At 32.2% G+C, this 24,095-nt stretch overlaps 2 protein-coding genes across 4 annotated transcripts; both read right to left on the bottom strand.

Annotated features, from left to right (window-relative positions):
• Positions 1 to 1,176: 1,176 nt before the first annotated feature.
• On the bottom strand, positions 1,177 to 4,023 carry LOC105783885 (B3 domain-containing transcription factor VRN1). 3 transcript variants are annotated; one of them, XM_012609584.2, is made up of 6 exons: positions 3,813 to 4,023; positions 3,038 to 3,100; positions 2,330 to 2,939; positions 2,045 to 2,253; positions 1,651 to 1,957; positions 1,177 to 1,370 (listed from the first exon to the last, which is right to left on the bottom strand). In XM_012609584.2, exons 1-5 carry the CDS (start codon positions 3,903 to 3,905, stop codon positions 1,688 to 1,690), a joined length of 1,245 nt encoding a protein of 414 aa, XP_012465038.1. In that variant the 5' UTR covers positions 3,906 to 4,023; the 3' UTR covers positions 1,177 to 1,370; positions 1,651 to 1,687. The 3 variants fall into 3 exon arrangements, with proteins under 3 accessions (XP_012465038.1, XP_012465039.1, XP_052481941.1); XM_012609585.2 differs by having other exon boundaries at positions 2,045 to 2,247; positions 3,813 to 4,022; XM_052625981.1 differs by lacking the exon at positions 3,038 to 3,100 and having other exon boundaries at positions 3,813 to 4,022.
• A 1,227-nt stretch (positions 4,024 to 5,250) lies between these two features.
• On the bottom strand, positions 5,251 to 12,307 carry LOC105782417 (B3 domain-containing protein REM19). Its single transcript, XM_012607142.2, has 6 exons — positions 11,623 to 12,307; positions 6,589 to 6,701; positions 6,343 to 6,497; positions 6,215 to 6,274; positions 5,929 to 6,128; positions 5,251 to 5,835 (listed from the first exon to the last, which is right to left on the bottom strand). The coding sequence occupies exons 2-6, from the start codon at positions 6,609 to 6,611 to the stop codon at positions 5,563 to 5,565; spliced, it is 711 nt and encodes a 236-aa protein (XP_012462596.1). The 5' UTR covers positions 6,612 to 6,701; positions 11,623 to 12,307; the 3' UTR covers positions 5,251 to 5,562.
• Positions 12,308 to 24,095: the final 11,788 nt, after the last annotated feature.

The following is a 24,095-nucleotide window of genomic DNA, read 5'->3' on the forward strand; positions in this document are numbered from 1 at the left end:
GTGAACTCGATGACGACCTTCAAATCAGTAAAGCATTTTGTGACAGTCAAAGTGTCATCTTTCTTACGAAAGATCAAATGTTTCAGGAGAGAACAAAGTACATTGTTGTTCGGTATCATTTTGTTCGTAATATTATTGCTTGTGCTGATATTGTTGTGAGCAAAATCAGTACTCATGATAATCCTGCAGATATGATGACTAAGTCACTTCCTATAACCAAGTTTGAGTATTGTTTAGACTTGGTTGGTGTTCATTGCTGAAGATAAATCTTTAAGGGGTTTCATGAAAGAGGTGGATAACTTGTTCGTTGAGAATTTATGTTAAGGTGGAGATTGTTAGAGTTGTGACCCAAATTCTTATTAAAATAAAAAACAAGTGGTAAGCTAAGGGGATCCGCGAGGGCGAAGGCTGAAAGCCCAAACAGTACAGGCTGCACAAGAAGAATCTATATAGAAGTTTACTTCCTTTGTTTGATATTGATCTGAATAAGGTGTTTCAACCTTACTGCATTACTTCTATTAGATGTTGATTAGAATGAAGTTTTCTAAACCTATAAATAAATGCAGTCTATACTCCTTGTAATTATTAGAATTCGACATAGTGAATTTTCTTCTTCTCTGCCCGTGATTTTTTCCCAAAAGGGTTTTCACGTAAAATCTGTATGTTCTAATTTTTTTCTCTTTTCTTGTCATTATCGACATTCGTCTTGTAGTTCAAACACGAGATTTAATCTTGAACCATAAATCTTGAACGAGATATAGTGTATAAAAGTGAAATTATAATATTATTAAAATAATTATTTTCACTACTTTTCATTAAAAACTTAATCTCATGTTTTTGATTTTTTTAAATCCACATGAACTATATTTTTAACAATGTTAGTAATTTGGACTAAAACATAACATTGTTAATACAAGGATGAAAATCATAATTTTACCCTTTTATTCCTAAAATTTCTTTAGAAGTTAAGTTTAGAATATAGATAACTAAAACAAATCTTTTAATATTTAAAAATAATGTTATCATTTTTATATGATAGAAATTACAAAAATAATATCATTTATATTATAAAATTAAAAAAAAGTTCAATTCAATTGGTTTATAATTCAACATTGTTTAATTCACTTCATTTTAATTCTTTATGCATAAAATTTCATATCGTTAATTCAGCAAATATTAAGGGCAAAACATAGAATATTTACATAATAAAATTCCAACAATTAGGAATCTAGTTTTCTACACATTAGGCTACAAAGATATGGACACTTTTCTTCACACTGAAACATCAAAAAGGCTTTCACATTGAAGCATGAAGCAACCTAACGCTACAAATACAAGCATTGATATGCAGAGACAAGTATGATCAACTCCTGCAAACACCATACACGCTATTCAATCGTTTTCGTACTTCGGAATTTCGTATATACAACATAGCAGCCAAAACATATAATATGAGAAGTATAACCATTAGCCTCATTCTTTCTATCTTTGATATCTTTTAGCCAAGTTATTACTTCAACCTCTAGGTAAATCTACGACAAATTTTTACCGTCTTAATCGAGTTTGATATTGTTGTTATTATTATTTAAAGTTATGAAATTGCATTTCGCGACGATCTCAATGTTGTGTAGCAGGAAAGGAAAGATGTACCTGACAGTATTAGCTGGTGAACAAACAAATGACGGGATTATAGTTGGTTCACTGCTACGCCATCTTCAAGAACACGGAATATGGTAACTTTCAGCACAATCTCCTTTGTGCTAATCAGCTCAAATACACAAACATCCCCTTCGTCTAAATTATTGTCCAAGACAAATTCAGCCCATCCTTTGCTAAACTTCCAACTGCTCTGCCCATAAATACATCGGACTGGCCACTTTTTCCCTTCGGACACCTGAAGTGTAACAATCCCATCAACTCCGTTCAGGTATCTCAGAGCAAAGCAGCGAGGGATATGCTGCAGAAGCAAAAAGGAGTGACAACCTTTGTCAAAAAATATTTCAAAGCTCAACAAATTATATCAAATCATATTTCAAGGGCTTACTAGAAATATTCCCTTGTATACATAGGATGGTCGTAGGATAACCCTGCAGAAAGGATTATCGGGTTTGAACATTGCAGCTGCACGTAAAGCAATCTGTTTTCCTTCTGCCGTTGCATCTCGCCGTTTCTTATGATCGCTTCTTGGGGAGTTCATGGCTGGAAGCTCTTCTTTCACAATGAATTTGCCTAATGACTTGTATTCATCTATATCTTTCAATGAATTAGAGATGAGAAAAAGTCAATTACGAACACCCTATAAAGAAAGCATTAAGTTCAAGGAGCTTACCGGGTTCGATTTCTTGTTTTATTTCTTTGGTGTTCTTTTGTGTTCCATTCAAGAAATTCAGTCCACCTTCATCTGCGGCACTTGTAAGCTCAACCCCATTAAACTGAATGCCTTTGTCTCGAGTGGATTGAACCGTTGCTCGTAAATCATCCACATTGTTTTTCTGATCAAGAAATGTAGAGTTCTTACGTTTCTTCCTATCATGATCTACACATTCATCAAAATCATCATCAATCAAAAAGCATGAACTAGATGATGTAGGTTGAGAACGCAGAATCTGAGCAAAGGCACCATCTTCTACATCTTTTAAATGTTTATCGTGACCAGGTTCTCGAGAATCATTTAGACCATTAGACTGATAGTTTATCTCCGAAGCATTCAGATTATATATATGAACATTGAAATGTGAATTCCCGTCATATCTAAAGACCAAGAAATAACCACTGCAGATAGAATAGTATTCAACAAACACAGTCCAACCACAATCAAGCCACACTCTTTTGTTTTCTTTCCTCAATTCCACTAGCCAGAGACGACCACTGGGAACGTTAAGTGTAGCGATCGAAGAGAGTTCATGACCAAATTTCTTGACAAACTTATTCGGGATCTTCTGTAAGTACAAAAACCAAGTTAGAATCCGTTTCAAAATCGAATGAACTAGAAGAGACAATGCGGTAAAAAGGATGCAGAATCAATGACTGATCATACTTTCGATACATCATTCAGTTTTATCACAACACAGCATGTTTTTAATTGCTTTGAACATTGCAGCTGAAAAACAAAGATTTACCAATTAAAAAAACAAAAAAAATGTCAATATCTGGGAAAAATATAATATAAGCCATATAGTGGTTGTAACAGTCATTGATGATAATTAAATCAGAAGGGCGTTACAATAACCACAACTTGCAATTACTTTAATGCAATTTTTTCATGGACAGTACCCAAAGAACAGATTTTCAAGGCCAAAACATGAAATAAAGTGGAAAAAGAAAACACCCATTATGGATATTTGAAAAGATTAGTGGGAATCCAACTAATTGAAGAGATCAAATACAATATAATAAGATAATGAAGCAAGCAAAAAGTGTTTGATGATCCAAAAGGTAAAGTAGAAATGTTAACAGTTCAATCTTTTTGATTCAGCTTTTTACAGCAACCAAATAAAGCTTGAAACTTTCAAGTACATTTTTTTTTCTCTTCCTCTTTAATTACAGTAGGGGAAAGACTGGTTTGTATGATCCAAGTATGTTCTTGAAACTTGGAAAATAGGTTCAATTTTGATGCAAAACCCCTAAATTTGTTTTCTTTGAACTTCCATACCAACTAAACAAGTCAAAAAGAAAGTACCCTTCATGCAAGTTTACAACTTTCCCAAAGAGAGCGAGAGAACAAGGGAAAATAAAGAGGGAAGGAAATAAATCTTGCAGCAAGTTTACAACTTTGCCAGAGACCAAACAAAGAGAGAGAAAGAGAACTTAACAAGCTTCTTGTCATGAAGAATGGAGGCCACCATTAACTTGTAGAAGATGCAGGATTTCTTGTGAGGCAAAGATGGACCCGTTGGCTGTGACATTGTTTTCTTTTGGAGTAGCTAGCTTTATGTTGTTGTTTGACCACCAGACACTCAGAGACTGTGATGATCAACTTCTTACATTCCTTTGACACTTTCTATGCTATGCAATAAGATTTTTCTTGTTTTTCTATTTTATTTTCTTGCACCATCCATCAAACTTACCCTTTTGTGGGGTCCAACTACAAATGATGCCAGAATCAGTTACATTACATTAAATTCTAGTAGAACTTTCTTGCTTAACATTAATCTTGATAGACTAAATTTTGGATTAATTGAAATAAATTATTTTATTTTTAATTAATTCGAATAAATAATTTAAATTTTCATTTTAAGGTGAGTTAGATGTTTACAACTTAAGTAAATCAAATAATAAATTACAAAAGAAAATTCAAATAATCTTCAAATTTTCAAAAAAGAATATTTTTAAATTTTTTTATAAAGAATATTTTTTAAAAATATATCTTTTATAATATATATATATATATATATATGAAAGTCTAAAACTTCTATAAAAATGTTAAATTATACAATTTTAATTTTTTTCCTTGGACATAAAGTTTAAACAAGTAAATAAACAACTCAAATTTATATTGTTTCTCATTTTTCTTTAAAAGAAATTGTAAATATATATTATCATATCTATGTTCTCTAACTAGGAATTTAATTATATTTTCAGCAAAATTTTAATTCAACTTATTTAAAACTTTTTTTAAAATTTAAAATTTTCAATAACAAAATAATACCGACCAGCTCAACTGTGATAAAATTTGATCCAACACCCATCTCCACCTTTTACTTAAGTAGAAGTTTGGCTTTAAAATTTATTTCATGTCAAAGGCTTATATATATATGGTAAGTATAGTACATAGAACAAACTCGAGACTAAGATCTGGACATGAAGGGTTTTTGTTTTGCACTCCACCTGCTGTTGGGATCATAAAAAGCTGCATATTTGAATCAACAAGTAGTTTCAAAACCTGGTTATTTCTCTGATGTTATGATTGTGTAGAAATTAGAATGTTGCAAGCTGTCGCTCTCAACAAGTTTAAGATTAGGTGTAAAAAGTGCAGACAACATAAGTTTCCTTGCAATTCAACTGAGACTCTCATAACACCACGACTAATAACAAACAAAGTGAGACCTTGCTCCCAATGTGTAGTTTAGCTTATTGATAAATGATAAACATCTTTTCAAAATACAAATGCAAATCAATGACAACTATAACTATTATGAGAAAAACTTATCAACATTCATGAAATATAGGATCTATAATCTCTGTTGCAATCTGAAAGCAGTGCCACAAATTTTCAGCAGTAAAAAAGCTTAAGCAATATAAGACAGCAGCTTGAAAGCAACAAGAGGAATGAAAAATTCAATTTCAAACCAACCAAGCAGACCATAACATCAAGTCTAAAACACAATTTCCCAATCGGGTTCAACATCAACTACATTGGAGATATCTACTAACAAACCTAGTCAAGCCAGAGAATTTTAGAATCCATTATCTTAAGCAGCTAAACATGCACAGCAGCTAATTTCTTATGGAACCAGATTGGTTACACCGTCACCTGAGAAGAACGAGTTACTTAACATAGTTTTTGACATTCCTGAAATTTCCAGCTCTCTATAATCTAAGATGGCTTAACTTAGCAGGCATTCATTGAGACCGGTGCATTAGTCCACCGCTTTCCATTACACGAAATACAGTAACTTTGAGCACGATTTCCCTTGATCTGAGCAGTTCAAAGACACAGACATCCCCTTCTCCCAAATTATTCTCCAATGTAAATTCGTACCATCCCCGACTGAACTTAGCCTTTCCTCCTTTATAACGACATCGTACAGACCACTGTCTCCCATCAGGAAGCTGAAGTTTAATGGAATCCGAAACCCCACTTAGATGTTTCTCAGCAAAGCACGATGGTAAGTACTGCAAGAGAAAAAAAAATTGAAATGCACACTGAGGCATGCTATAAGATGAAACTGAAAAATATATGTATAGCATATCATATTCAATGCTCACCATAATACATCCCCTGTATAGATATGATGGTCGCAAGACAACCCTGCAGAAAGGGTTAATAGGCTCAAATGCTTTGGCCGCATTAATTGCTCTCTCTCTTTCTTCAGCTGTCACGGTTCTCTTTCGGGCAGAAGCACTTTCATAGCACCTAAGGCGCATGTCAGCATCATCTTCACGTCCAGCAGATGAATCCTGAACATCTACAGTTCATTTGACAAATGATCAGAAATTCCATCCTCGCAAACTGCAAGAAAAGAAGAAAAAAATTTTAGTTTAAAAGACTTACTAGGATCAAACTTCCGCTTCCTCCCACGCTTTTTTGGTTCTGGTTTCATAGCACCTGAACCTGAAGTACGCAATTTCACCTCATTAGCAGAATTTTTTAAGTTCAAATGCATTAATGGAAAGCCATACCTCGAATAGGTTGATTATTCACAGCCTTTGGATTTTGACGATTGACATCACCACCCCAGTTTATGCAGTTGCTAAGTTTAGAGCCACCAAACATATTCTGCAGTGCTGGAGATATGCATTCATTATCTTGAAGTTGTTCAAATGGATATTGTTTTCTGCGATTGTATTCAGTACCAATGAGAGCATTAGGTTGATAGTTTATTAATGATAATTTATTTCCGAGTTGTACAAATTAAATATACGAACACTGAACGTGGAATTTCCTTCATATCTGAAAGCCAAAACGTAGCCAACACGAATATAATAATGCCCTAGAAATTCCTGCCAAACTTCCTGAAACCAAACAGCTTTCTTTATTCCTGCACGACAAACATGACCATCAGGAACAGTGAGCGGCAGCAACAGAAAGTTCACATCAAAGATAAATGAAATCCATATACGGTAAGTATAATCATAATTAAAAATGAAATCCAAATATGCTTTTTCAAATGACCAAACCTCAATAAAAGGGAAAAAGATTTAATCTAAATCCAATTAATCTTAAATTGGAAATGCAACAGGAGTGGCAGCAACAGAAAGTTAATATCAAAGAAAAATGAAATCCATATATGGTGAGTATAATCATAATTAAAACTGAAATCCGTATACGCTTTTTTGAATGACCAAACCTCACTAAAAGGGAAAAAAGTTAATCTTAAATTAAGATGTAGTCATATCATTTGATGCATATTTGAAGAAACTTGCCAGCAGTAGAATCCAAAGAGAGATGTCAAACAAACAGATGATAAAGTATGGATGACAGTCAAAAGATTCCTCATCTATGTATTATTCACCAAGAATGAAGGTTGAAATAAATAACACAGATTGAATTACCTTGCAATTGTCAAAATTTGTAGAGATTACCTTTTATAAAATTTGGTTCTTTATCTGAAAGTTAAACAAGTAATAAAGCCACATCGTATGAGATCCTTCCTGGAATATGCACTACTCTATATAGATCCTGTTGCACTTCCAATTTTCAGGTTTCGATAGATTTCAAATCATATTACAAACATCCATCCTTTTACCCGAAAAAACAAACAAGACAGAACCGGACTCAGATACCCTATTTACTGCAACAGATCAGAGATTTGTTTAACTGTTATATAGACTTGATATGTCTCCCCACTCCCCCTTTACACCAAACAAATACAGGAAGATCAAACCATATGCATAAAAGATAAGTACACCTTGAAGAAGTATAGAGGACCTTGACCAATCTCTGCCTCATATTCTAATCTCCCAGACTGTTATTAGACCAGGAAAAATCACCCCACTACCCATTTGAATGAGGCACAAGTTATTGAGAAAGGAATTGAAACGTTCAATTTGTCTATGGTCCCCTAGTATGCCTCCCATCTTTCTTATATGAGGAGCAAACTGCATCAAGTCACCAATGCAACATCATTTACTTTCACCCTAGACCGAAGGCAGCTGATCATCTCCCACACCTCTCTACTGCCTTCTTTACGGATGACCCAAGACAAAAGTGCAATGCTAGAGCCCACTAGAAGAGCCATCATCAATCTGTGTATCAATAAAAAAAGGGAACTCTCCACTAATCCGATATCCACCAAAATGCACCCCCACTTGCCCTGCCATATGGGTCAACATAGAAGCTACTAGCATACCCCAATTGATTCTGTAGGCACTCTAGTTTTGCTCTAGATTTTTTTTGTTACCATCAAGAAGACCATTGTAGGGTGATGTTTTTGAACAAGCTCATATCTTTGAAGTTTACTCAAGCCCTTGACAATTCCAAACCAAAATACCAATATGTGGAAATAGTTGTTGCTAACTATTAGTGTTAGTTAAATGTTACTTGAGTTTGTTAGTTAAGTTGTTACAATTTGATTATTGACAGTTTGTAGTTTTATAATTGCTTCATGTACATATATACTACATTCATCTAAGGGAAATGCATGTTAACAGCTATGTAAAATATTCCTTTCTTCTATGTTCTAGAACAATACCAAAATTACTCAGATGTAGTTCTTCATCTTAGTTTCCTTGAGTAAATCTTTATCTTTGATTAAACCACGCACCAAATTAGTATTAGAGCCTCCTTTTTGGCACTTGTGATGGCGGATAACAATCATTCACATGGTATTAGAAGGTATTACTCTGAATTGTTGTTCTTCATCTCAACTTCCTTAGTAATTTCTTTATCTTTAATTAAACCGCACACCAAATTGGCATCAAAGCCTCCTTTCCAGCACCTATGATGGCAGATAACAATCCTTCACATGATCTTAGAAGGTTGGAAGAGTTCATGAAAGAACCTTTTGGAGAGATGCTTGCCAAGATGTAGGGTCGAGTAGAATCAAGAACATATCATTGTTGCTTTGAGAAATGATATTACAACCTCGAATCTCCAGCAAACACAGGTTATGAGTCAATTGTAAGGAGAGCATGAAGTTCATTCTCAAGCTTCTCATGCCACGCATAGGAGACCACCATTTTTGCTACGAGGCAGACTAAGGTGGGGTTTCCTAAATTCAATGGTGATGATTTGAATGGATGGTTGTTTCAATGCAAGCATTTCTTTAGTGTGGATCAGACTCTTGATTTGAAGGTGAAACTTGCAGTTATTCACCTTGAAGGTTGTGCCTAGCAATGGCACCAAAATTGGATCAAGTTAAAAGGGGGACCGGATGAGATTTCTTGGGAGGATTATGTGTAGGTATTGGAGGGCAGATTTGGGGGCAAGTATTTTGGCGACCCCATGGTTGAGCTTCTGAGTCTCAAACAAATTGATACAATTTTTGAGTACCATGATCAATTTGGAACGTTGTTAGGCAAGGTTAATATTACTAAAGAATATGAAATTTCTTTCTTCCTTAATGGCCTAAGAAATTGTATACAACCACCCGTCAAGATGTTTATGCCAAAAACTTTGACACATGCTCTTAATTTGGCTAGACTCTGAGATACCACTGTAGCCGATTTACAACAAGAATTAAACCCATTTCACAAGAAACCCACTTTTATGTCTTTGCACCTTACCCCACCCACCAAAACCATTAATAAGCCACAACCACTCTTACCAAATCCGAATACCAATATTCACCTTATAACTTTCAACCCACAAAACAAAAATGCCAAGATTCAATTAGTGTTGATTCTGATGAAAAAAAAGACCAAGGGATTGTGTTTTTGGTGCAATGAAAAGTATGAGGTTGGTCATAGGTGCAAAAGCAAGCAACTCTTCTTGATTGAGTTGGATAACGTTGGTACAAGGAAAATTGGATGATAAAGATGTTGGGAATGATAAAAATCCTCATATTTCAATCCATGCTACAAGTGGTGTAACTGCCACGGGGTATTGGACCATAAGGGTTATTGGTCGAGCTAAAAAGAGGCCTTTGCACATATTGATCAACTCGAGGAGTGCCCACAACTTCCTAGACCTGGAAACTGCTAAGAAGCTAGGATGCAAAATTACTACCGTGAAGCCTATGAAAGTAATGTGGTAGAAGGCAACAACCTCACATGTACTACCATGTGTAAAGACTTGCAAGGGATGCTGCAAGGTACTACTTATGACTGATGTTATGTTACTACCATAGGGAATCGTGACATGGTTTTTGATATTCAATAGCTCGAGACATTCAGAGTAATTCACTGGGATTTTAAAAATTTGCACATGGAATTTTCATTGGATGGGAAGAGACATATTTTGAAGGGTCTCAACCTAATAAGGTGGAGTCTATAACCAATAAGGGAATGGGAAAGCTGCTGTTAGAACGTAATGTGATCCAACTTCGTTGTTTAAGTATGCAAGGGGTTGATGACTCCTCCATCAATAGTATGTCTATAGGTGTTGATGAAAGTGAGTTGCCTAGAGCAATTGCCTCAAAGTAAGGTTACCTCCAACATTCCACAAGTTAGTTATTCTTGTCATTGTGGACAGACTGACTAAGTACTCTCAATTTATTAGTTCGTCTCATCCATACACTACATGGATAATGTGTTCAAATTGCATGGGCTACCTAATACAATAATTAGTGATCCAGACACCATTTTTCTTAGCAATTTTTGGCAGGATCTGTTTCGACTTCAAGGGGTGGAATGGAGCCATTCAACAGCCTGTCATCCGCAAACGAATGGTCAAACCGAAGTAGTAAATCACTGCTTGAAGACATACTTGAGGTGCATGACTAGTGAGCATCCTAAGGCATGGGGTAGATGGCTTCCTTTGGTAGAGTGGTGACACAACACCTTTTGAAGCTTTGTATGGGTACCCAGCACCCTTGCATGTTCCCTATTTTCCATGCAACCCCCAAGTACATTATGTTGATGAGAGTTTGACAGCTACAAAGGAGATGTTAAAGGTTTTAAGGCATCGTTTGAGCAGAGAACAATAGGGGATGAAATAACAGGATGATCAGCATTGTTCTGACAAGAACTTTAATGTTGGAGATTGGGTTGATTTGAAATTACATCCCTATAGACAGAACTATCTACATGAAAGGCAATTTCAAAAGCTTGCTCCTAGGTATTTTGGGCCATACGCAGTGATTAATAAGTTGGGGGCTGTGGCCTATACATTGGCTTTGCCTAGCCATTCCAAGTTGCATCCAGTTTTCCATGTATCCTAATTGAAGAGGAAGGTGGGCAAACAACAATTGAAGGGAGTATCTTTGTAGAGAAATCTACCTTACAGTAAAAGAAATTTCCATCTTGTCAGCCTTGAGGACAAGGCTTATCACAAGGGGAAGGGTATGATACGTGGAAATAGCTGTTGCTAACTGTTAGTGTCAGTTAAATGTTAGTTGAGTCTGTTAGTTAAGTTGTTACAATCTGGTTATTGACAGTTTGTAGTTTTACAATCGCTGCATGTACATATATACTACATTCATCTAAAAGAAATGTATGTTAATACCAGAATTACTCCCGATTGCTGTTCTTCATCTCAGCCTCCCTGAGTAAGTTTGTTATCTTTGATTAAACCACACACCAAATACAAATTGAAAAGACAAACTCAGCACACGAAAGTCCTAGACGCGCAGCTTAAACTCTACAAGCCACAGCAGTCAAACAAACACGACCACACTAAGAAGAGGAACAAAATTAAAAAGCGCAGCGGCAAATACTCAGAGATTCGAAGGTCAACAACCACGAAACCAATTAAACGAATGTCAACCAGTCAAAGAGACAAAGCGAAAAAGAAGTCAAAGCTCTATCAATCTAAAGCAGATAAGTCAATACATCCAACAACACCGAGAACAAAGCACAAACCTGACTCCGGCTTGCTGTACAAACAAACTCAGTCGAGCCCTCTAAAACGAACGGCCAAAACAGAGTCCCCACAAAGCTCCGAGTGCACGAGCGAGATCGAGTCGGAAAAACGCGCTACCCACGAGGCCACGACACAAATATCGGCGCCCTCAGATCAACCAACAAAAAACGAGACCCACTGAACCTCCTGAATTGGAGCAGAAAATGGAGCCGATGAGAAGCCCGGAACAAGCCCCCAGAAACCAACACTGAACCAGAATTCCAAAAGCCCAAGACAAGCCAAACACCACAGGCTACAAAACGGTAACAAAAACCCGACCCGAGCAAGAGAGGAAGAGCAGTTTGTAGAAAGCCTGAGCAAAGGAGAGAACCCAAACTAGCAGAAAACCCAAGCAAGAGATCCCAGACAAAAGGCGTGAGAAACTAAATCCACTCCATGAGATAGAGAGAACAGCACACAGTGATGAAAAGCCCCAAATCAATTTATAAAAAGGAGAAGAAATCAAGGCGGGAAAAGGAGCCCGAAACCAGCTCAAGGAGCCCTACGATCGACGGGAGAAGTTAGAAATGCAAGCAAGGGATCATTGTAGCCTCGATCCTTTAATACTAAACCCGACCTTGGTCTTTTAAACATGTTCTTAAAGATCAGTTCCAAGTAGAAATCGAGAGTGCTTTCTAACATTAGCTTCGACCCAATTTAACTCCACCAAATATTTTTAATTATATAAATTATAATAATTTTCTTCGTAGTTTTTTTAATTATATACAAAGCATTACTCAATTACCTAACTTATTACAATAAACCTCATTTTGATTAAAAAATCACCGATTCTAAAATCTAATTAGTTGAAAGCTAATTTCTGGATCCATCTCTCAATCGGTCCAATCCAGTTTAAATTGGTACGCTTCAATTTTAAAAATACAGGTCTAGCTGTTAATGGTAAGGTTAAAATCATTTTATTAAATTCACTTGGTGTGGTATTTTAAAATAAATAAATACTTATTTAATAATCGTAACATAAAAATAGTATTGTAATAGATCTAAATTTAACATAAAATTTTCAATAATATTAATAATTAGACTTATATTTATAAAAAGCATAAAGAGATTAAACACCTTATTTTTAAAACTTAAAAACTCTAAAATTAAATTTTATAAGCATATAAATAAATAAAAAGGATAAAATTTAATGTTATTATAAGATTAAGGATAGCTCCTAAACCTATTTCAAATTATAAAATCAATCATGGAAGTAAGATAAAACGAAATAAACAAGAGCTAAAAATATATACTAAAGTTTTAACACCATTGTTGTAATATAAGTTAAGTGCTTGAAATGAGTGATAGGAAAATGGGAATATTTTAGCACCTAACCGTAAATAGTAAACAAACAAAATATAAAGGAGTTGTCTATAAAGTTCTATTTATGTACATTTATGAAATTTAGTTCAATGAATAATATTATGTAATAACCCGATTTTTGTCGATGTCAAAGAGTTCAATTTAGGATCGAATTTCATTAAATCGAGATAGCTTGAGTATTAAATCGTGTATAGTTATTAGTTAATTATGAAAATTAGGACCGACATTTATAAGGTGATTTATTTAATTGCTTAAAGAAAATAATACTTGGACTAAATTGTGTAGTGGTTGAAATTAGTTGAATTTGATTTGAATTTGTATAAGGGCTTAACTGAAAATAAACCAAGGACTTGAATGAAATTGAACCATAATTTAATATTAGGCAGTGGAAAGAAATTAACCTTGCCCATCAAATTCCACTACCATTATTAACCATGAATCATGGCCATTAACTATTAAAGATTTAAGAAATAAACTTTACTATTATATTACTAAGGTAAACTTTTCAAGTGGTTTTTTGATAAATTATGAACTTTAGATGTTAGATTAAATTAATCCATTGATTATAATTTTTAATTGTTATTTTATAACTTTGGTTACCATTGTTGGGAAACATGAAGGAAGAAAGAGAGTTTGAAATTATAAAAATAAAAAAATTAATTGAGTAACTTGATTGACATTTTAGATTTAAAGTGAGTAGTGTTGAGTAATTAGGTGTTATTAAAGAAAATATTGCTAAATTCTAAAGGATTTATTTGTAAGAATTGAAAGTCGTTGGAAATTATTATTAATTAATGATAGTTTGAGGTCCCTAAAATATAGATCCGAAGTTAGATTTAGATTTGACCAGATAGATTGCAAAATACATGAAATTTGAATATTAAACTTTAAAATGGACTAAAATGAAAGGTTTAAATAATATGTTTAATGATAAAAATTAATTGTGTTTTCATATTCGTGTCATTCAATGGGGTTAAACACAAGGATAAAATTGTCAAAGGATAACGAAAAGACGAGAGCAAACTATAAGTAATGGGTCTAGTTTATGCTTTCGTAATTCTCTTTAATTTATGTTTTATTAGGGAGTTAAATATAATCAAAAAGTGTTAACATCATATTGAGATGCAAGAAATAAAGTCACGTGATTTAAGACAAAACATCGTTAACTATTCTACGGAGTGTAATTTTTTTCAAAGGTAAATTTATTAATTTATTCGATGAATAGAACTATACAATTCAGAGAGAAAATAATAGCAAACACTCGTCGTAGATGGTGAATAACAAGCTCCATCAACATGACAAAGGCTTTAGCCTTAGTATCAATAGAAAATTATGACACGTTGACAATTGGCTTTGCCACAACTCAAGCATGACATATCTGGAGTGATTATAAGCACTTAATACGATAAGGAAATCAACCCTGAATGGTCCAAAACGGCGAGCAAAAATCAACAAAAGAATCAAGCATTCACCAAACTAAAGAGGACGACAACAAAATCATCCCTACAATCACTTGTAAAACTAAGATTACATGCATAAGCAAAACTAAAAAAACATACTACAAAAGCAAACAAAAACTTCTAAAACTAAAGACTTATTAAACAATGGAAAAAATACAAAAAAAAAACTTAAGACAACACGGGTCCAAATCGACAAGTGAAATAATTTATTATTCTAAAATACTCTCAAAACATAAACAAATTAAGAAGTTGACGAAGAGCCACCCACTTTTCAAGAAAAATTACTGGTGGCCGGTGAAGTTTTAATGAGTGACAACAAAGATACTCACAAAATAGATCTACAAATTGAAAAGAGAAAAGTCGTGTATAGTGAATGAGAAGAAAGAAAAAAAAGGTTGATGGGAGATGAAAAAGGCAGGTGATAATCAACCCGGAGGTTCAGTATAACTTATTTTAATTAACTAGTTTGCATACCCATATGATGAACGGATCAATTGTATATATTAACTATATAACATTGTACGATAAAATAATCATGATATCAATTAATTAAATATATGTTAGGGCATCGCATTTGTTAATGTGTTAACTATTATTATATATTTAAATTGTATTACATTAGCAGTCTAATATTTAAATTAAGGTTATTTGCCTATAGATTGTAAGTTCCAACAACAAAAATCATTTATTTATAAATAATTAGTTTTTTATCCGACTATACATAGATTTAGTTGAATGTATCAATTAAGATATATTAAAATTATTTTATAATTTTATGATTGATATTATAAATAAATTTAAATCATTTTATATTTTTATTGTAATTATCTAAATGATATATATAGTACTTACATTTTACAAAATATATCTTAAATAAATAGAACTCGGATATAATATTTTGTAACATTGCTCCTGCTCTATGTATGAAAAGTTGGTTGTATATAATATTTTTATAATATTAATTTTGTTTTAAATTTTAATGAATTTCTTCAAAAAATTGATACATAGAGTATGAGTAATTATCTTTAAAATTTAATATAAATAGGTTTATATGTAACGTGCAATAAATATCATAGGTTTATTAATATACGATTAGGAAATTAATTATTTTAAAAATAAGTATATTTTACTTACATTGAGGGTATCTACGGAAAATAAATATTTCACGTAACAAAATTGCATTGAAATAATTAAGTGATTTAATAAAATTAGAATTTACCATACTTAAAATGTAAGTGAAAGAGTAAATATTTGACATATAAAAAGTATGAACCAAGAAAATATATTAAAAATTTATTTGTGTTATGAATATCTTATTATTAAGGGATATCTATCAAGATCAAAATAAATTTGATATACTTTAGGACTCTAATATTTTATTTCATTTATAAATATAGACTTTGAAGAAGTATGATAAATAACTCTATTGATCAATAAAATTCATATTACTCTTTTGCTCTCCTATTTCTATTCTTTTTATGTTTATTATTATTTATTTCATAACATATTATCATCACGATAATTCTTTTTTTCCCTTCAAAATCTTTTAATCTTCAAAATTTTGATAGCAAAGAAGAAGAAAAAATCCTTAAATAAGAATTGAACCTTCTTTTTAAGGTTTTGAATCACCTTCCTTAACTACCTAACTACTCAAATATTTTTGATAATTTGTGTCAATAAATAGATAAAGTCAAGAGTGGGATCTAAACTCACTGCCTCTAGTAAGTTCAACATTCATTTACCACTCAAGACATTTATTAAGTTTGTTTTATTTAGTATGTTCTTTTCTCCTATTTTTTATTTTTGGTAAAACAAGATTTAAGAAAAGAATTATTAAATCTCTTTTAAACTAGAATTTTTTTAAATTTTTTTGGATAATTAAACATTTAACGATTAAATTCTTGTTATTAAATATTTTGAAATTTGATTAAAATTGTGACAAAGAGTGTTATTAATCGTTGTTGTTGATTAAAGGAAAATTCAATAGGATCTAATTGAGTCTTATTAATTTGTTCTTGTTGAATGATAGGTTTATACCTTTTAAATTGAATTATAAATTATAATCAATTTATTAGAGCATAGTAAGATTCCATAACATATATGTGGTATTGAAATTTGGTACAATGTGTATCGATAACTTTTAAATATTGTGCCCAAAATTTTTTATTATGCGATAATTGTGTGAATTAGTCACTGCGATTAAAAGAAAATAGAAATTTTAACGAAAATGACTAATTCTCACAATTATCTTATTTAGAGTAATTAAATTGAGAAAAAAGTTTTAGGGTAACCAAAATAGGATGAGACACTATTTTAGAGTTATTATGAGTGTAGTTTACCCTTAAATTTATGCTAGATTTAACATGCTTTAATGATTTTCAATGATAATTATTAAGTTTTTCTAATTATTAAGTTTGTTTTTCTCCGGAGAAAACACAACTTTAACTTGATATAGTTTTTGTAACAATCGATTTTTAATAGTGCCAAAAAGGCAATTTTAGAATCTCATTTTAAATCGAGTTCTTAAATATTAAATATAAATATTTACTGAGTTGGTATATTAAAGTTTGGCCTAGTAATTTTAATATGAATTAGTGGTTTGATGATGGAAGATTCCACTTATATATTAATTAAGGATGGATTAAGTTAATTGAGTGTGTTTAAGTTAATTAAACTAAATTAGTTAAATATTTATCTTATTATATAAGTTATTTTAAGCCAAAAAGATGTCATCTTTCTCTTGCTGAAAATCAAAGAAAGAAAACTTTGAAAGCTTCAAACATTCAGTCTTTGATTGGTAAGTTCAGTTAAATCATTTTCTTGTAATTTATATGTTTTTGAGGTCATTGAAGCTTGTTTTAGCTAACCCATGTACCAATTTGTAAAGCTATTAAAGTTTTTGAAAGTTGTCATTGTTTATGTCTTGAAGAAAATGGTGTTAAATTGATAGATTTTAAGCTTAGATTATGAAAATTGACTAGATTGTAAAATTAAATTGTTAGTTTTGTACATAAGGACTAAAGTGAATAAAATGTAAAATTTTTTGTAAAATTTTGGCATAAATAGAGAGTAGAGGGTTTGTAATTAATGTAATTGAAGTCAGGTTTTAAACCGAGGCTCAAAATTGAAAGCTATGGTTATTTCAATTTCAAAGACTAAATTAAATAAAATGTAAAACTTTAGGGATATTGAAAAATGAGATTAGTTAGGTTCATTCATGTCATGGCATAAAGTATAAATATTTGGTATTGGTATATTGATGGAATAATTGTATACATCAATAATTGAATCAAACCGAAATAATTGAGGAAAAGCTAAAATTGTTGATTAGTTTCTAAAGGTTCAACTTGTTTGGTGTTTTGATCAAGTAAGTTCATAAGATTTTTGTTTATTTAGGTTTTTATGTATTTGATTTAGATATATATGTTTGTTTGTGAATTAATTGGTTGTGAATTGGTATAAAGGCTAGAATTGGACTAAATTAAAGAGTAATGTTTATATAATGTTTATATGTGTAAAAGATGCTTGTGTGAATTTAGTAAATGTTAAGATACGATTGGCATGTCAATAGGGTTTTGTGCACGCTTGTACAGGATTGATTAAATATGTTACCAAGATCAAGCATTTGTTGCGGATTCGCAATTACATGTGACATAGGTTTAGTTCGGACGAGTAACCTGATGTCATTATAAAGGTTTAGCTCAGATGAGTAACTTGACATGTTTATATTCAGCCTGAATGAGCAACTAGTGTGGTGTTGGTACCTATGTATCCTAGCCCGTTTACTAGGGTTCATCAGGCGAAACAATTAATGTGAAAATGGGAAATTATTTTTGAGGTCACGAGAGCTTGTTTTAGCTAGCCCATGTACCAATTTGTAAAACTGTTGAAGTTTTTGAAAGTTTCTATTGTTGATATCTTGAAGGAAATGGTGTTAAATTGATAGATTTTAAGCTTTTATTATGAAAAATGACTAGATTGTAAAGTTAAATTGTTAGTTTTGTACATAAGGACTAAAGTGAATACAATGTAAACTTTTTTGTAAAATTTTGGTATAAATAGAGTGTAGAGGGTTTGCAATGAATGTAATTGAAGTCGGTTTTAAATCGAGGCTCAAAATTGAAAGATATGGTTATTTCAATTTCATAGACTAAATTGAATAAAATGTAAAAATTTAGGGATATAAAAATGAGACTAGTTAGGTTCATTCATGTCATGACATCATGTATAAATATTTGGTATTCATATATTGAATGGAATAATTGTATACATCAAGAATTGAATCAAACTAGAAGTAATTGAAGAAAAGTTAAAATTGTCGATTAATCTCAAGGTTCAACTTGTTTGGTGTTTTGATCAAGTAAGTTCATACGATTTTTGTTTATTTAGGTTTTTATGTATTTGATTTAGATATATATGTTTGTTTGTGAATTGGTATAAAGGCTAGAATTGGACTAAATTAAAGAGTAATTTTTATATGTGTAAAAGATGCTCGTGTGAACTTAGTAAATGTTAGGATACGATTGATAGGCCAATAAGGTTTTGTGTGCGCTTGTATAAGATTGATTACAGATGTTACCAAGATTCAGCATTTGTTATCGAGATCCAACATTTTTTGCGAACTCGAAATTACATGTGACATAGGTTTAGCTCGGACGAGTAACCTAATGTCATTATTAAGGTTTATTTCGGATAAGTAACTTGAGATGTTTATATTCAGCCTGAATGAGCAACTAGTGTGGTGTAGTTACCTGTGTATCTGAGCCCGTTTATGAGGGTTCATCAGGTGAAACAATTAATGTGAAAATGGGAAATTGATATGGGATTAAATGAACTTGATGTTTGTACAGCCCAATTTTGCCCACTACCCAAACATAAAACCCAATTACAACCCAAACCCAAGACCCAACAAATTAAACCAAGCCCAAATACCCAACAAACCCAAAACTAACTTGTCAAACTAGGGTTTCAGCTTTTCTGAAACCCTAGTCTCGCCGCCGCCCCTAGCTCGCCTTAAGCCTTGCGCCATTGTCGCTTCATCAAGTGCAAGTGGCCACCTACTCTGCCACCGCCTAACCTGCCACCGCAAACAAATAAAGAAAGCAACAACAAGCAAAGAAAAGAGAAAAAATTGTAAAATGGCTCTATATAAAGCCATTCGAACATCAAAATAGGGGGTTCTTCTTTTTTGAAAATCTATTCAAAAAGAAGGAAGAAAACAAAGATTCAACAAAAAGCAATAAAAGGTCTTTTTTTTATTTCATTTATATATATTTTGTTTTATTTTTATTTTATTTTTTATTTCGAAATAACAAAAAAATAATAAAAAGGAAGAAGCCTTTTTTTACCTTTTGGTCACCGCCGGAGTGTTCGGAGGGTCGGAGAAACGATTCGGCGAAAAAAAAAAGGAAACTTTTGGTCCCCATTGCAGCACTAAGAACACAAATGACCCAAGCATGGTGGCCCATGACCGGACCTTAGGCCGGAGTTTGGACTGAAAGAGGGGAGGGGGAGAGAACTTTAAGTTTTTTTTTTTCTGAAATAACAAGGCAAATGAATTTTTTTCCAGAAAATTGGCTTAAATAGGCTATCAAAACGACGTCGTTTTGGGCAGCCTTCTCAGGCACCAAAACGGCGTCGTTTTACCTTAGATCAGACCGACCCGACCCGAACCACTAGAGGATCCGCGTGTTTTTGACGGAAGGGCTAATTGCACCTTTAGCCCTTCCGCTTTTTAATGGTCATATAATCAAGTTTTCCCTTTTTTTTAATTTTACCCCAGATTGTTTTTTTTGTTTTCAAATTAGTCCCTACTGGGATTTTGCGTTTTGCAAGAATGGGATTATTTCCCATTTGCCCCTCCTAGTTTTTTGCGCGTTCATTTTGGTCTTTTTTCTTTTTTATTTATTTCGAATTTGCCCCGAAATTTTGTCTTTAGGTCAATTTCATCCCACTTTCATATCTTTGTTATTTTATCGTTATTTCTATTATTAGCAGCAATATTATTTATATTATTAATAGTATTATTATTATTAATGTCATCATTGCTATAGTATTATTATCTTTATTACTTTTATTATTATTATTATTATTATTATTATTATTATTATTATTATTATTACTATTATTATTGTTGCATTTATTATTCGATTATCATTTACCCATTCGCATCGTTTTGGATTTGGTTATACGTACATACTTATATATATACATATATTTTAATTAACTTATTTAATATATACATAAATATTTTTTATTTTATAATTTATCTACATATTTATACATATATATATATATCTATGTTTTTTCTCACTAATATGTATATAAATACTTTTCTATAATATGCATATATTTTATAACCCCTATTTATATACATATATTCATGTCTGTATACATATTTTCTAAATTTTTATAAGTATATATATATATATATATATATATTTGTACGTACATACATACTTCCATATATTTTCTTGTATAGTAGTTTCAAATATGTGTACATGTATATGTTTTTCATACCTTCATCATTTTATACATATATATATATGTTTATATATCTTTTATAATTGTATGATTTTGTTAATTTTGTTACCCATTTATTTACATGCTTATTATTTTCTATTTTCTTACTTTAGTTTCTTATTATTTGTTGTTTTATTGTTTATTGTTTTGCTTGTATCATTTTATTTACATTGTCATCATTTATTATTTTGCATTCATTTTTACTCGGATTTCAAAATGAAATTTTAAAAATATAAGTAATACTCGGTATTTGGAATCTTTGAGAGAATCGAGCCCTAACGTATTGGGTTTTGATTTTCTTCGTTAAACCTAAATAATCAAGATTACTCTTTTAAAAAATGAGAAAAAGCTCGTTATCGAGAATTCAATACGTTGTATCCTAACGCATTGGATGTGACACGTTGTTTTCTCGAGATGAGGATCTTTCGAAATAAATGCAATATTCAATGTTTAATATTTTGAGAAATTGTGCCCTAACGTATTGGGTTGCGATTTCTTCATTTGATTTAAACAATTGAATATCATTTTAAACTTTATTACACGAATCTTTTCAAACTCAAGTTTTAAATGATATCGGGAATTCGAGATATTGTGTCCTAACTTACTGGATATGATTCTCTTTCTCGAATAACGTGAAATATCCCCTTTTCCTGAAAATTTTCAACGTTTTAATACAAGGATCGTATATTTAAAATTCTCCAAAGTTCTCAATTTTCGACATTAAGACATTAAGTAATCAACTAGGTACCAATTTTGGGCGTATCGAGGGTGCTAATCCTTCCTCGTGCGTAACCAACTCTCGAACCCATTTTTCTGAATTTCGTGGACCAAAACTGTTGTTTTAATAAAATCAAATCGTTTATTAAAAACAACCACTTTTCAAGGTGACCCAATCACACCTTATCAAATAGGATTGGTGGCGACTCCCGTTTTCGTTTTCATTTTCAAAACCCAAGTCGACCCCATTTTTCATCCAAAAAAATGGTGTCATCAATGTTCAAATGGAAAAATATTGAATTACACATGAACAATATACTGGAGTAATGAATTTGAATTGTATATGGTCGAATCATTCCTTGATTGAATTAGTTTTGAGATTTTTTTTAATATAACATGAATTGGCATGATAAATGAATGTGTTATTATATGATTTGATTACAAGCTAATGCTCACATTGTTGATGTTGTGATTCGTCATGTCTAGCCAAACTGTGCCAACTTATGGTAGCTTACTTTATTTAGTTGAAAGATAAGATAAGTTTTGGTTAGTACCTATAAACTTACTAAGCATTTTATATGCTTATCTAGTTTGTTTTCTTTTTTTCTTGTAAATAGTCACCTTGCGGAACATGTCAAGCCGGATTGTCTCGAAGCTCACACTATCCCCGAATTGGTAGCTATTTCGTCATTTTGAGTCAAGGGTTGTGACATATATATAAGTCTCATGGTGTATATCTTAGTATCTAAATGAGTTTAATACTTGGCAAGTTGACTTAACTATTACATATGAAATGATGTTTTGGTGTTTTGAATCATACATGTTGTTGGGCATATATGTATGTTTATGCTAATAGATGTGATGAATTATGGTTATAGGTATGGCATGTGAAATGGCATGGAATGGAGTAGTAATGACAACTTGGTTGATGGGTAAATGAAATGAACATGCATTTGAACATTAGTAACTTGAAACGTGCTTTTAAAATGTGGCCTAATTTTAATGGTTGATGGTTAAACTCAAGGCCTATATGCCATAGATGTGCATAAGCTGCACAAGGATAGGTAAATGAAGTGAAATGATATGTCTCAATGTGGTATGACATAGATAAGGTTTGGTATTTGGATAACTTGGTTGATATGTATTCCATGACATTGAATTGTGAAGTTTAATTGATGAATAAGTGTTGGTTATCTTGTTAAGATGTTGAATTTGAATGTTTGAGCTTGTTTATCATGTTTTTGGTATGTTTTAAACCAAAGGAAATTGGTGTTTGATGTTTATATTGAATGGTTGTTGGAAAATATGAAATAAGTACCAAATGGTTCATTTTTACCAAAAATAGGGTCCAGGTCTCGGCAACCAATTTAGCTCGTCGCGACGTCGTCCAACAGTAAATGGCATTGTAACGTTAAGTGGCCTGAAGTCGCAATGGGAAATACTATTTTGACGACATCATGACGTAGAAGAGATGACGTCACGACGTCAACCCTTAACTTTTTAAACTTTGCAATTTGGTCTTAATTCGTGCTCGGGTTGACAAAAGAGGTTCTGTAAGCTCGATTAAGACTCAGAGATGTTTGTTTAATATGATTTTAAATGTGATAAACTCTTGATTACATGTTTAAATGATTATATGTTGTTTGATTGACTGTGGTTGCTTTGGTAACGAATGCAACATCCTGTAGCTTAGACCTGACGATCAAGTCGGGCAAGGGGTGTTACAGTTTTATGTCATTTAGGGCTTTTGTCAATGCACTTTTCTTGATGAACTTTTTTAAATTTGGGATCAAAAGTATGAGGGTAATTTAGGCACAACACTGAGGGCGTATTTCTATCAGAAACCTATATGGAGGGCTTCGACCCATCATAAATTGTTGGTATCTTGACCAAATAAGAGTGTATGTGTAATACCGACGCCTGACCCAATCATCGAATCCGGGTGTAGTATGTCACAACTTAAAACCATTTGAGTTTGATAAAAACACTTGAACTTTTTATAGTTTCAAGGTCTCGACGTATACCCCCGAATTTGCGATAACCCTACTATAACAATGTCCATGCCAAGTAAAATAAAAATAGTTTAAAAAAGCATCTGGCAGAAACCTTATAAAAGTTAACATGGTTATATAAAACGCAAAGTGAATTATTTACCATACAAAAGTTTCAAGTGCGTCATTGGAAATTAAATATAATTTAAATCAGTATGGCATATACGACTAAAAGATGATTTCATAAACCATAATTCACTAAGGTTTAACATATACTTCAAGAGTATGTAAACATTATACTTCAAGAGTATGTAAACATTCTCTTAAAACAGTGATTTGGCAGAAGATGCAAATTATTTCAAGAGTTGGTTACAAAATAGATCTACACGCCACTCTCCCAATCGATTATGCATGATACAG

The sequence above is a fragment of the Gossypium raimondii genome, chromosome 13, assembly GCF_025698545.1.
Source record: "Gossypium raimondii isolate GPD5lz chromosome 13, ASM2569854v1, whole genome shotgun sequence".
In the NCBI taxonomy this organism is placed as follows: domain Eukaryota; kingdom Viridiplantae; phylum Streptophyta; class Magnoliopsida; order Malvales; family Malvaceae; genus Gossypium; species Gossypium raimondii.